The 15,716-nt window shown below is 40.6% G+C and overlaps 1 protein-coding gene across 20 annotated transcripts in view; it reads left to right on the top strand.

The window, feature by feature from the left end:
* rims2a (regulating synaptic membrane exocytosis 2a) overlaps positions 1 to 15,716 on the top strand; it is a 163,669-nt gene that overhangs the window by 42,347 nt on the left and 105,606 nt on the right. For 19 of the 20 annotated variants that reach the window (XM_061673766.1, XM_061673764.1, XM_061673773.1 and 16 more), the window contains one exon: positions 13,043 to 13,332. In XM_061673766.1, coding sequence (XP_061529750.1) covers positions 13,043 to 13,332 — 290 coding nt within the window. Of the gene's footprint in view, positions 1 to 4,918; positions 5,375 to 13,042; positions 13,333 to 15,716 lie in introns of those variants that run through there. The other variant, XM_061673775.1, reaches the window with a different exon arrangement.

The following is a 15,716-nucleotide window of genomic DNA, read 5'->3' as shown; positions in this document are numbered from 1 at the left end:
GTGCAGGTGGAGATTCATCTGAGAAACATACTGTAGATTCCGATAATATTCGTACTTCTAACCTTCTAACCTTTGGGTTGTATTTGCCTTTTGCCTGTAAAGAGTACTCCAACTGTTTTGGTGTACTGGAAAGAAAATCTGCAGCAACAAGAAAAACACTCGAGGGTGTTTTGTTGCTTTTAGGAGGTAAAGTCGTTGGGAGATCGGCGGGCAGGCCATGGCTAGTTGGAGGGGTTGGCAAATGGTCTGAAGGAAGTGCCACTTAGTAAATAGAGGCAAAGACACCTCTCACTAATTAGTGCCATGGTCTTTTTACCTTCAAGGTCAACCATCTATACACACTGTGGATGCTGGTGTTAAATATTAATGTGATGTGGTGCAAAATAGAATCTCATGAATGGGTTGATGTGTACAGAGACAACTACAGCTACAACTCTTGGGAAATGCGTAAGCATTACAAGACTTGACATTTTACCATCATTCAAGCATTCGTTTGTATGGTACACACACACACGCACACATGGGACAGTTCTTTATTCTAGCTGTTTTACACATTATACTGTACATAACATAATTGCTTTATGATCATACAGTCCATTTATATTGTAAAGGGAAAATGATACAGTGGTGCCTCAAGATACAAGCCGTCGATTTTGGATTTTTAAAACAATTTGAAGCTGTGGACAAGAAATCTATTACGACGGAGACGTGAGACATCGGTGTGGAGGATTCACACAAAAAGCAGATCGGCTCGCGTAACATTATTAAAGAAGAACTAAATGTCATGTAGGGTGCAAATGTTGTTACTGCGGGTTTGTAAACAATATCGTACTGTTGAGTGAACATTTTCTGCACTTTCTGTATGTGTGTGTGTGTGAGAGAAACAGAGAGAGAGAGAGAGAGAGAGAGAGAGAGAGAGAGAGAGACAGAGAGAGAGAGAGAGAGAGAGAGAGAGAGAGAGCCACATTTAAAGGCAGAAGCACGCAAATTAAACTTCAGGGTGTGTATGTGCATGTGAGACTTTTGGCTTGATTACACGTCATAAAACAACTTAATATGTTTACATTTTCTTCTACTATGTTTTTGTGACTATACATACCAGACATACTATACGACACTTTTACAATATATTGCTCCTTGTCTTTTTTAAAAACGTTGAAAAAAATGATGGTGTTTTTTTGGGGGGACTGGACTGGATTAATTGCATTTCCATTAATTCTAACGGAGAAATATGTTTGGAGATACGAGCGTTTTGAGAGAAAAACATGGTCACGGAACGAATTAAACTCGTATCTCAAGGCACCACTGTATACTGTAAAGGTCAGACACAAACCGCAATATTTCCCCCAAGCTTTAACCCCTGTGGCTCATTGATGTAGCTTATTCCCAGATCGTCTATTCTTGGCTTCTCCTTCGTTCACCAATATCGTATTTACTGTACTATTCATGTTTTTCAAAGAACTCCATGTTGAAGTGTTAAGCGTTCATGTTTTAAAATCAAATCAGCACACATGGAAGCATTCGCATCATTCAAGCACAGACCCTTATCATGCAGTGTTCAGTTCGGTAGCTAGCTAACAGTTCTCAAATGAGAGGTTTGTGTTAGAGTATTTTGGCATTAAGCTTTATACGAGCATAAAATTGCCCATTTCTTCTTGACATCGTCAATCCACTCTACTTCTGCTGCACTCCAGTCACTGTCAGGGTGCTAGGGCATGCACAACAGAGGGGGCAGCACAGTTTCTTTCATATGTGCGGTTTAGAAACCAATGCATTTCATGTGTGACAAATGTTCAGATTTTGTTTTTGTTCAGTAGGTCCGACTTATATATTAGTGTGCTCAGTTTTACAGGGTTCCAGTGCTATTTTAGTCAGACATCATTGTAAAGGGATATAAAATGGCTGAATCAAATAATGTCAGAAAATGACACATATACTGTAGCTCGATTCTTCTATTTAGGCAAACGCCCGTTGTTTTTGTATAATAGCATACACCATCTAGAAAAGGATCTACCAAACAGTACAACGACTGGCACTATGGCTGAGCTTGGTTTTAGTTCCCACCTCTTTTTTCTCAGCTTGCATAGTTAGTCAGTTCAGGTTGGAAGTGTGTTTCACATAGCTGACTTCGGTGTTCCTTTTGTGGGATGAACAGCAGCTTTGATTGCTCTGCCCCGCCATACCTTGGGCAGGCCATTTAACTTGTATTGTGTGTCAGTGAAACAGGGAACATTGGCGAAATTTGCACTTTTCCCTACCCGTCTATTCTTTCTCTCACTCACAGTGGTGACAACCATGGGGAGAGAGATCTTGTTCTGTGAAACAGTGTGGAATATTTACGAGTCTAAGTGTATGTCTGAAATCTGAAGGCTCCTTCAGTGAACAGTCGCCATTTGTTACTTGACTTACAACATTTTGTCAAACTAAAAACACAGATGAATCAATCTTGAAATGCATAGTTTTTGAATAAAGCAGTGACATTTGGATGAACAAAAAACAGTTGCTGTAATGTTACAATATGCCAGTGTTGTGAAGACCTCAGAATGCCGTCACGTCCTGGTGGAGTTCACCACCAGTCCCCTCATGCTTCCTCTAATGTGGCTTCAAAAGAGCCTGAGGAACCTACAGTCTCCAGGGAGAAAGTCATTTGTGATTAAAGCAACTCTTGAAGTCACTACATGTGCTTCTTGCCCCTCGTTTTTTCTTTCTCCCATTGTAGGATTATATCTGAAAGAGCATTTAGTGAACTTAGTGTGGAATTTTAGATCCCCACGGAAACTATTTGATGCATTAGAACACAGCATAGGAACAGATATCATTCCTAATGCCACCGGGGATTTTTTCCGTGTTGTTTTGTTCAGCATATTCAAAATCAACTAACATATTTTTGATTAAAGTCTTGTTTTGAGCGCATACATTATACAGTGTTGTAAAAAAAACATACTGTATACCAATTGTTGGGATGAACAATGTTGTCCCTTTTTAAGCAAAGCAAATTTATTTATATAGCGCATTTCATACACAAGGCAACTCAATGTGCTTTACATGATTAAAAGCATTTAAAAACAAAGAAAAAAATTAGCTTGTAAACATTTAAAACAAAGAGAAAAAACAAAATAAAAGTACAATTAAAACAGCGTACAATGCAAGAAATATCATTTAAAAGTGGAAATACTCTAAAAAGCATGAGAAAAAAAGAAGAGTTTTTAACCTGGGCTTAAAAACATTCACACTTGGGGCTGACGTCACTTCTGTTGGCAACTTATTCCATTTGTGTGCAGCATAATAGCTAAATGCTGCTTCAGCATCTTTGCTTTGGACTCTGTGCTCCACTATTCGACCTGAGTCTGCCGATCTCAGAGCCCTACTGGGTTTATAGTCCATTAGCATTTCTTACATGTATTCAGGACCTAGACCATTTATTGATTCATAGACCAGCAGCAGAACTTTAAAATCTATTCTGAAGCTGACTGGAAGCCAGTGTAAAGACTTTAAAATTGGAGTAATATGCTCTGACCTCTTTGTTCTGGTCAGAACCAGAGCGGCAACATTCTGAATGAGCTGAAGCTGTTTAATGTTCTTTATAGGGAGTACAGTCAGAAGACCATTACAATAGTCAAGTCTACTTGAGATAAAAGCATGGATGAGCTTCTCCTGGTCTGGTTTACACATGCAAGCCTTAACTCTGGATATGTTCTTGAGATGGTAGAAGGCAGTTTTAGTAATTGATTTGATATGACTGTTCAAAGTCAGGTCGGAATCTATCAGAACGCCAAGGTGAAGAAAATGTTGGCTCATCCAGTTATTTCTCTGTTTTAGACAGTGACACAACACCTCAATTGAACTGTAGTCATCTGGAGACATTGCTAGATGTAACTGTATGTCATCTGCATCGCTATGATAGTCAAAATTAAACTTCTGAAAATTTTGACCCAAGGGTAGCATATACAGACTGAACAGGAGGGGTCCAAGAACTGACTCTTGGGACCCCATAGGTCATTGCCAGTTGATGAGATTGAACACTTCCAATGATTACAAAATAACTCCTTTCCTCCAGGTCGGACCATTTAAGGACTGTTCCATTTAGTCCTAGCCACGTTTCCAACCTGTTCAGCAGTATATTATGATCTACCGTATCAAAAGCCACACTGAGATCCAACAAGACCAGAATTGAGACCATTCCCGAGTCAGCATTCAACCTTATATTTCAAGACAAAACGTTTTTCTGTTTGCATTTCTTGGCATCTTTAGATTCTGTCCTACCTCTGTGACTTTATTTTCTTCCAACTTGAAGTTAGGACATTTGATATTTGTTATGTATATAATCATTCATGGGTGAAAGATGAATGACTAACAGAAATTTGAAAGAAGCTGTGCCTTCCGTAAGAAGAGAATAACAGGCATATTTTATCAGGCCCCAAAAATACCTATGTCTTCCCAATATCATTCATTCATTCATCCATCTTCTGTTCCGCTTAGCCTCACAAGGGTCGCGGGTCCCAATATTATATTTAAGTATTTTCACCTAGGTTAGCTTGACACAACAACTGACTTAGCTTTATAGGGAGCCTGGAAGCAATTAATTGTTTTAAAATACATAGAATAATGTGGGGAAGTGCCCTGAAATCTCTGATTTATTTTGTTTGATTCTGGGAGTATAAGGGAATTGAACAATATTATTTTTACCACACGTAAATGCAGCATTATTCCTGTAACTTTACGTCATATTTTTGTCACTGTGACATCCTTCTCTTGCGGTTATGTGAGGACCAAATGCACTGTGATCTGGTGCCAACAAGAGTGGTCGCTGCACACAGCGAATGACAAAGTGTGCTTAACGGGAACAGAAACATTTTCAGTCGGCATTCGGCGCTACCGCGTCGCTCTCTCTTATTGCTGGATGGAGGGGGTTGCCGCATATAAATGAGGCTCTCTGATGTAAACGGCAGGCTGACCGTGTGTCATGGATGAACTAATGCAGCGGTGGTGGGATGCATAACCTCATTTGGCGGGTTGTTGCTTGATTCAAATGCCTCTCTCCTAGAGCGGTCCTGACAATCTTTTCGGATTGGCTGGAACTGGAAATCTGTGTTTTTCAGTCAAACGCATTCAGTATTCGGATTCTGACATCACACTGGCGATAGAAACTAGGGCAGAGACTGCGTTGTTGTTGGTGGTTTGATCTGAGCGAATGTGGCCGATCGAGTCTCCGGTGTAACCTTCACGTTGCTCCCAGCCGCTGATGTCTGGACTTGGAGCTGTCCGCGGTTCTGAAGGTCGGAGTAGCTGGCTTGTTTGTCAGGAGAGCGGCAGACAGCCCACCTTACGGCGTGACTGAATTGAACGCTCCGTTTTTCTCTCAGCAACACAATGGGTAAGCTGGCGACTGTGACTATGTTAATATTTTATGCTCTGAATTCAATTTACTGCATACATGCATAGTTGCATGCACCCATTGAAAACAGCCAGTTCATATGTTAATGTCTTATTATAACCGTCGAAACATGTAAACCTAAATAATATCCCCCCTCCAAAAGAAAAAAAAAAAAAAAACGGTTGCTCATGGGGAGTGTGGGTAATCCACATATTATACATATATGTACAATAATGTTGCAATTGTATTCCCCTCCTCCTCGCCGTGTCTCTGAGCTTCAAACAGGGGACATAAATATTCATGAAGTCTATTATTATTGCTGGCGTGCACTCTAAAAATAGAAACTCATAAAAATGTAATTCACCACGTGCATCCAGCGTAGGAGCATGTGAATGTAGCAGCCTGCCTTATTTTTATCAGCAGCACATGCAATGCATCGCACTACAGTCAAGTGTCATGAAGACTTTGTGCTCTTGAAAATGCCCCTAAAGCCTGATTTATTGGCAGAAAAAAATTAAATAAGTAAATAACAAACTAAGCTTAAAACAGTGTAGTATTTGTGTTTATGTAGCTAGCTAGGCCCTGTAACAAAAATGCTCTGTGAATCTGTATACAATGCTAATCCTTTCAATTCATTATTCATTGGCTGAACAAGCACCATAAAGTGACTGCAGTTCCCACAGCTGTGGCAGTATTTTTTCTTTCTTTCTGGAGTGTATTAGCTACTATCCTTATTGATGATTGCAGCTCAGTCTGAGCGTGGTCCAGCCCGGAATGTTCCGAGAAGGGCTCCACTCCCTGAACAATGAGACTTTTAATGAAGCGCTCAGCTCACCTCAGTGCAGGTGAAGGAGAGTTACGGCAAGGCAATATGATACCTATGACAGCTCATTTAACGCCCCATCAATATTGCAGCATATGCCATCTCCACTCTTGACCTCACTTCTTTGTTTAATTATTTTTTGACTTCCTCACAAAGATGTCGCTCATCACATTTCTCTCTCACTATGTGATACCTATTCTGGAAAATTCTAGCTCGCCTTCACTTTTTAAGTTACATTAATTCAGGACTGATGATAATTACGACATTGTCCTTTCAAAAAAATGTTGCATGAATGGTTTTTACGTAAGAAATGTCAAAAGACAGATTTTCACCAAGGCCATTGATGCATTGCTTGATTACAGTATATGCAAGTAAACTATGCTCTGTAAATAAGTAAGTAAATATGCAACTATGTCTAAAATATTTATGAATTTATCATTGTTATAAAATAATATTTTTCCATATTGTTTTGTTTCAGTAGTCCCATAAAGCAACTGACGGTGCCTCTGCAAAATCTTGCCAAAAGTAAACTAATCAAAAGGGCAATGAATACATAAGCTCCCTTATACATCTAAAAGAATGTTAGTTATTTGATTTGACACTGCAACTGGCTCTCAATCGGATCACACAGTGAATTTCTTGTATGAGTACTGCTGATTCACCCTCAGCTCATTTGAAGTAATGTTGTAGTGCAGTTTATTGGCCACAAGGAGTTGCTCACTGCTCTCCGCTGCTTCTCATGCTAAAAAGTCAAGTAAAACGAACTTCAATGTGAAATATTAAAGACTATAAAAGAAGGAGCTTTGTTGTAGGTTGCAAACAAGCTTTCTTTTGTCATTGGACAAGTATATGGGTATGTTGTGGGGCTCATATCAATTTGAAACATCAGTGTTCTTAAAGAATCTGTCATTCAGAACAGCATTAGCTACTTTTGCCATTGTTACATACATGCTTTAATCCTAAAACAGCCTGAACAACAGTGGAGCGTGTTTCAATATTATTTTGCCATAGGATGTGTGTGGTTGTTCTGTGCCTCACTAAATCTTCTATAGCTCATTTGTAGGGTATACAGTATAAATTGTAGCGGTTGTTTTGTGTGGTAGTGCTTGGTTTTTAGCTTTCTATTTTTAGCTGCAGGTTCAATGACTCTGAAATGTGCAAACACAAGGAGAAATGGCCCTCCCTGAGGCCTGCAGCCCCCAACCCCCTTCCTGCACTCAGCCATGAAGAGTTAAGATGAAGGAGAGTGTGTGTGTGCGTGTGCGTGTGTGCCTGCCTGCCTGCCTGCATGTGTGTGTGCACATATGTACGCGCCCATATGTGTATGTATACAGTCATGTCCATTAGTGTCGGGGCAGTGATGCCATTACCATATGTTTGCTTCTGTGCACCACCACAGTGGATAAGAACGAAATGTGTAAAGGTGTCGTGTTTTAGCTTGAGTTCAAGGTGCACAACAGAAATATTGGTTTAAAAATCTAGGAAATAAACAACAATTTTCATATGCTATCCCCATTTTCAAAAGTTCAGATGTTACTAGAAAAACAAATTTGTTGTAAACATTTGGTTTTCTTTCTTAAGGTAGGATGTTTTTGGGCAAAATCCAATCTGCTGTTTCCTGTTTTGTTTTGTTTACGTTTATGATTGATTATTATTATACACATTGTGCAGCGGTGGAACGGTGAAGACTGGTCAACACATCTGTCTCACAGTTCTGAGGTCCGGGGTTCAAATCCCGGCCCCGCCTGTGTGGAGTTTGCATGTTCTCCTCGTGCCTGCGTGGGTTTTCAGGGTGTACCCCGCCTCTCGCCCGAAGATTGCTGTGATAGGCTCCAGCTCGCCTGCGACCCTAGTGAGGAAATGGGGATAAGCGAAACGGAAGATGAATGAATGAATGAATGAATGAATGTTGTGCAGCATAAATTATGCACCCATCCATCCATTTTCTATTCTGCTTGTTTTCATAAGTGTTGCGGTTGAGCTGAAGCCTATCCCAGTGAACTTTGGTAAGAAGCAGGTGCACCCTGCATTTGTCTCCATATACACGTAAGGTATATAGACAATTATTTCACACCTATGGGCAATTTAGAGTCTTCAATATACCTAATATGAATATTTTTTTCAAAATGGAAAGATTTTTTTATTATATAATTGCAGCAACTTAGTTTCGTCCTAATTTCTGAATCCTCGGATGATATTGAATGTATTCGTGGGTGAAATCAAAACAAGATAACACATAAGAATTATGTTTGTACTTAAGTTAAACGTGAACGTACCCACTTGTCTGTCACCCTTTCTTCGGTATTATTTCCACCCTGTATGATGTAATTACAACATGGCTGGTACTGTATATTGAGAGATTTCTTTCTAAATGTGAGTGATGTGTCAGTGCTATTGAAATTGCTGAGACACAATTTTACAGATTAAAATAATTGTTTTTAGACAGACTGCCTCATTTGAGTTAATGTTCTCAGTTATACTATTCAGTTTGTACATGCTTTGGAAAAAGTAGAATGTGGTTGATCAGCAAGGAAAACTGGCCCGGGTGACTCGTGGGTGTTAGCCGATGACTAATGTTTGACTGAAGAGCTCTCACCATGACCTCGGTTAAAGACGTACTCATGGCCTCACTGACTACACTCCACTGGGACAATTTGTAGCCTCTCAGCTTCCATTGTGTGTCAGTACAGTTATAGTCCCATCTGTAACATTGACAGTTGGTCATAGATGCCTCATGGGTCGATATCACAAAGGCTAGTGTGCGAGTGTCTGAATTGAAAATACAACTTAAATAGTTCATTTTTGTTGATAGTTGCCATTAAACAAGTAGCCACATCCATCCATCCAGCCTGCTGTATTCTTCCTTTATCTGCACATTTTTGTCAATGTTTCCATAGCTTTCATTTGGGTTTAATTTGCATAACTGGTACATGATAGGTTCCAAAGTCCTAGAGATATGAGTCCAAATACACATGCACAACTGCAAATTTAAAGCCGTTGATTCCATTGTTCTTAGTGAATTTCGATCCTACAACAACCACACTCTGGCAAATTGCTGTTAAAGGTGGCATATTTTACCAAACCAACTTTTTTTTTCTCGTATTTGGGATGTAAAATTAACTCTACGAGGCCTCAGTAAACATGTGAAATATAAAATAAAATCAACCACGCATTACTGAGTTCCAGACGTCTTTCTGCCGAGAAGCTGAAATCAGGTCGTTCGCATTTCTGGAGCTTATCTGCGTCACTAGCGAAGATCCCCGCCTTCTTCTTGGCTCCTGAGTCAGCACTGTCAACATAACAAACATGTGCTCTCACAAGTGGGTCTTCTACATGGAGGCAACCAAGCAGAGGAAATGGGGCGGTCTTAGCCAAATATGGACAAAGCGGATACAAAACTGGGTCAAACAGAAGTAGCTGTCAGAGGGGCCTTTTCTGGACACTCGTTTGACAAAAGCAAGGGGTTTTCTGAAATGTTTTCTTGAGATGCCATTCAGTCTCGAATTAGAAGCCCTCTAGTTTTTAATTTGTGGGATTTATAAGAATTTAAAGCAAAAACAGCTGCTTTTACAGATGGGCAGCCGTGTTCAAGTGGTTAGGCTCGTTGCCTGCCACCGTGGGGACCAAGTTACTGGCAAACAGAAGAATGTGATCAAAAAACAAAACAAACAAAAAAAATCCGTCATCTTGACAGCGTGCAGCAATGGACCATTGACCCTCAACATTCCCCGGGACCCACGGCTGTGGTCTCCTTGAGGAAAAAAAAAAAAACACCAATATCTTCTGAGTGTACAACATACATTATACTTTCCTGTATTGTTGATGTACCGGCACACAGTATTTGGGCATTACAGGAATCCTCTGGGAAGACCACTGCACATTACATACAGATGCTATTTGATCACTGATGCCAAGTCAGCTTTAAAACATGGGCAGCTCAGATAGCGGGAGAGGCAGCATTCAAGTCCGGCTCGCACTAATAACAGTAATGCACTGACTCAGCACTGAGACTTTTAAGACGGGTGATTTGGTTGCGAGTCTTTGTATGTGTGTGTGTGTGTGTGTGTGTGTGTGTGTGCCTGCGCGTGTGTGTCTGTGTGGTGGAATTCTAGCTGTTGGGCAGTTCACTGGCCGACTGGCCTGTCAATGATTTGCCTTTCTCCTCGTCTTTACGGACACACTTCAAAATAAGTTAATGTTGACTAGATGTGGTCACCTGTACCAGACATACAGTCACATTACACTGTACCAGAAGGTACAGGCCTTGTGTGTGTGTGTGCGTGCGTACGTGCGTGCGTGCGTGCGTGTGTGTGTGTGTGTGTGTGTGTGTGTGCATAGTGATCAGGGCAGCTGTCTGCTCTTGGATTTATGAGGCTAATGTGGTGAGCTGGCTGCTGCGGCTGCAAAGTAGAGCAGATAAAGGCACGGCATCACACTGTAGTAAAAACCTCCATCTCTCTAGTCTTTGGAGCGTTTAACAAAAGGAACACGTTTCTATTCTTTTCCATTTGTCATAGTAAAGAATATTAACTGCAATTGCATTGCATGCCACCCCGCATGTATACAGTATACTGCACCTTTATTAACTAATCTCTGCAATCAATTTTCATGTTCAGGTTCTTTGCTGATGCAGTATGTGAATCAGAAAAGTGAGTTTAATAATAACTTGATAGAGAGAGAGAGAGAGAGAGAGAGAGAGAGAGAGAGAGAGAGAAACAGCCTTAGCCACATGCCGATCAAGCAAGGTTAAGCTATGGTGAGAGATGTACAGAAGACTCACAAACGCAAAATGTCAAAAACTAATAAAAAGAAAGCTTTTCAATTGTGTGTAAGGCTGCTGCATGTGTACAATAAATCATCTGTCACCTCATCAACACAAACTGTCAATACCTGAATTTTGTTTCTGTGGAGTGAAAACCTTGGATTTAGATTTTAAAAGTAATTAAGTCACATGTGACTTTAGTCAATGATATTTTGGATTTGAAAAGTTTTTCACCCATGGTATGCCTTTGTTTTTTGAACTATTTACTTAGCATACATTCCCAAATTAGCGGCCCAGTGGTCGACTGTTTAGAGCGTCTGCCTCACAGTTCTGAGGACCGGGGTTCAATCCCCGGCCCCGCCTGTGTGGAGTTTGCATGTTCTCCCCGTGCCTGCGTGGGTTTTCTCCGGGCACTCCGGTTTCCTTCCACATCCCCAAAACATGCATGGTAGGTTAATTGAAGACTCTAAATTGACCGTAAGTGTGAATGTGAGTGCAAGTGGCTCTTTGTTTCTATGTGCCCTGCGATTGGCTGGCAACCAGTTCAGCGTGTACCCTACCTCTTGCCCGATGATAGCTGGGATAGGCTCCAGCACTTCCGCGACTCTTGTAAGGATAGGGGGCTCAGAAAATGGATGGATGGATGGATGGACATTCACAAATTACTCCATGACACCTCATCATCGACAATATAAAATACAGTGAGTGAATATAAAAATTATACAGTCTTGTTCAAATGCCAAGTTTACAGTATGTGATACAAAAAAAAATAGACCAAGATGTATCATTCATCATTCCACCATTAATGCACTGTGTAACCTGAAAAACTCAACTGGAAAAAATGCATTGAGGTGAAGTAAAAATAAGCAACCGAGATATGATTACAAAAGTGTGCACACCCTCCTATCACTGGGAATGTTCTCTGATTAACCCCCAATAAAGTTTTGATGTTCTTGACATTTTTTCTTGACATTTTTGTCAAGCTTTTCTTTTTTTTGTCAGGCTTTTCTTGACATTTTTGTAGTCACCTCTGACTGCACAAGCCATGGTCCACGACATCAGAAGGATCTCATTGTTCAAAGATATCAGTCAGGATAAGAATACACAAGAATTTCCAAGGTATTAACTATACCACCGTGGAACACAATGACAATGTCTTCAAGTGGAGAAAATATGACACAACAGTGACATTACCAAGAACTAGATGTTTTCTCATAATTTATGAAAAAGATGAGAACAAAACTGGTCTGACAAAAATCTGACAGCTACATTGAAGGAGTTGCAGGAATTCTAGGCAACTGGTGGCTGTTTAGTACATGTGACAACAATCTCCCGTCTTCTTCATATATCTGGGCTTTCGGGTAGGGTAGTAAGCCTTAGCTTACGAAGAAAAATATCCAAGCTGGGCTACATTTCACCAAAACACACTTGAAATCTCCCAAATGTATGTGCAGAAATGTGTTTATGATCTGATGAAGCCAAGGTTGTACTTTTTGGCCATGATTCCAAAAGGTATATTCAGGCCTAACACATGGCTCATCACCAAAAGAACACCATACCAACAGTGAAGCATGGTGGTGGCAGAATCATGTTTTTTCCAGCTGTTTTTCTTCATCTGGGACTGGGCCTTAGTCAAATAGAGGGAATTATGAAAATTCCAAATGCCAGTCAGTGTTAAACCTTCAGGCTTATGCTAGAAAGAAAAAAAATGTCAGGAAAAGCTTGCTAGAACAAAGAAAATTTGTTTGGGGTAATTCAGAGGCAGTTGAAATGGTGGCAGGTGTGATCTGACTCCCATTTAACATGAATTTGAATGTTATTGGTTAATTCTCAACACAGTCACATCCGCAGTTATAAGATGGTGTACATACTTGTGCAACCACTTTATTGCAGATATTTTGTTTTACTTACTTTACTTTTTTTCCCATTAAGTTGTACAGGAAAAAGCTTTGAAATTAATTGTCTTCTTCTCATTATTTTTACATGATAAAGACCTTGCATTTGAACTTGGGTGTGTAGACTTTTTATATCCACTGTCCATTATTTCCTACGCCACTAACATTGACCCTTTTCCGTCCTGTAGGTGATGTGGGTATGCAACTTGTGCCGAAAACAACAAGAAATCCTCACCAAATCGGGGGCATGGTTTTATGGCTCGGTGCCTGCTCAAGTGCGGGCTGTGTTTGAAGGTGGGCCACAGGGGAAGAAGGCTAAACTACAGCACCCGTCGTTGTACCCTTACCAGGGAGCCTCAGGGGACTTGACACCAACATCAGACAGAAGCAGACGTCACGGCGGACTCCTGCCCAGGCAGGTGTCCCTCGACAACGGCTCGCTGAGGCACTCTGGACATGGCGATGCACCCATAGACAGGTTAGTTTTTGAATGCAGTGGATGGATGAATGACAAGTGCATACAGTATGCATGTTGTACCATATAATATGTCCTTAAGGTCTGTTTAAGAGTTGTTTTTGTTACATATATTCAAAATGAATAAGGTAAACTATACTATACAGCTGCTTCATGGATCTGTCTGGCTGAAAGAACAGAAGTCTCAACACAAGCGCTGGTGTGTGACTGTTGTATAGGTTGGCACTGAGCAATTATTCAAGCTGTCTCTCCTTGCAAGCCAGTCAAGACACTACATATAAAACTGCTTGTACGTGGACCCCATGAGACCAACAAAGGCAAAACAGACACAGATACTATATCTCTCAGCAATTCTTCGACAGCTATCCACCCAACCCACTTACCCACACCAGAAAACATATGTAGGAAAACAGCTATGGTGGGCTGCTGCCAGAACAAGTATGAAAGTCTTCTGTCGATTTATTTATTTATTTTTATTTTTTCTTCTTCCGGAAAGGTCACGGATATCTACCCGTTTTTCTGTTTCAACCATGTTGGCCAGTTTAAGTTTTCACAAGGCTTTAGGGATTATACTTCATTGCAATTTTTGGGGCTATAAAAGTGAGAAACGGTGTGATGACTGTGCAGAATACTTTTTCTTATTTCATGTGCGCTAAATAATTCCTTCCAGAGAAACGCTGCCATGCTGTGCTTTGCAGGGATGGTAATTTAGTTTCATGTCTTGATATTGGCACCATGTAAGGCAGTTTATGTCCACATGGTGGATCCTTACTCTTTCTTCTCCCTAAGGGATTTACTGTATTTGCTGTCAGATATCATTCTAGAGCAGGTGTGTCCAACTCATTTTTGTCGCGGTCCACATTTTAGTCATGGTTTCCCTCAGAGGGCCGTTGACTGTGAAACCATATAACTGTTTAGCCACCTCATAATACTATTACATACACACAACAAATTGATGGATACCTAGTTTTGAAATCAGAATTCAATGGTAATAGTTTGTTCAACTTAGTTACTGTAAACAGAAAATGCTTGCAATAGCTCAACAATACGATTTGCTATATATGAGAATTTGAGCAAGAATCATCTGTGTCAACTTTGATTTGCTTTCGTGGGCCACATAAAATGAGTTGGCGGGCCAGATTTGGCCCCCGGGCCTTGAGTTTGACACCTGTTATCGAGAGTGCCACTTGTTCACTATATATATATATATATATATATATATATATATATATATATATATATATATATATATATATATATATATATATATACACACACACACACACACACACACGCACACACACAATTTCTGAGCCGCTTATCCTCACAAGGGTGCTGGAGCCTATCCTAGCTATCATCAGGCAGGAGGCGGGGTACACCCTGAATTCGTTGCCAGCCAATCGCAGGGCACATACAAACAAGCAACTATGATGACACATTTGGACTCACATTCACACCTACGGGCAATTTAGAGTCTTCAATTAACCTACCGTGCATGTTTTTTGGATGTGGGAGGAAACCGGAGTGCCCGGAGAAAACCCACGCAGGCACGGGGAAGACATGCAAACTCCACACAGGTGGGGCACACCACTCCACACAGGTGGGGCCGGGGATTGTACCCCGGTCCGCAGAACTGTGAGGCAGACACTCTAACCGGTTGGTCACCGTGCCGCCATATATATATATATATATATATATATATATATATATATATATATATATACACACACACACACACACACACACACACACACACACACACACACACACACAGACGTACACACACAGACCCTTTCCAAAAAAACTTAGTATAGCATGGAAAAGTTCATTTATTTCCATAATTCTATTCAAAAAGTTAAACTTTCATAGATTATAAAATCAGGGCCCACAATTTAAACTATTTCAAGTATTTATTTGTTTATCTTTACATAATTTGGGCTTCCAGCTTGTTAAACCCATGAAATCAGGAATTTAAAACATTTGAACGCAGACTTGATGACTGGCCAGAAGACCATCATTGATACCCTCCATAGGATGGGTAAACCACAAAAGTTCAGAGCAAAGCAGGCTGGCTGTTCACAGAGTGAACATATCAATGGAAAGTCTCGTGGAAGGACAAACTGTGGCAGGAAAAAGATGCACCAGAAAAAGAGATGACCGTGGGCTTCAGCGGATTATCGAAAAACACCAAATTCAGACGCATTCCGGGAGGTGGGCTACAACTGCCGGGTTCCTCGGGTCAAGTCATTTCTGAGAAGCTCCTGTACAAATATATACAGGCTTTATTACTATCTTTATTCATTCTCCTATCCACCATTGTGGTTTAGTATTTTGTGTCCAGCAAAAATGACATACAGTGATTAAACCACACTGCTCATAAAAAGTTC

Source organism: Phycodurus eques, chromosome 4, assembly GCF_024500275.1.
Source record: "Phycodurus eques isolate BA_2022a chromosome 4, UOR_Pequ_1.1, whole genome shotgun sequence".
Classification (NCBI taxonomy): domain Eukaryota; kingdom Metazoa; phylum Chordata; class Actinopteri; order Syngnathiformes; family Syngnathidae; genus Phycodurus; species Phycodurus eques.
This window is presented reverse-complemented; position numbering and strand designations above follow the sequence as displayed.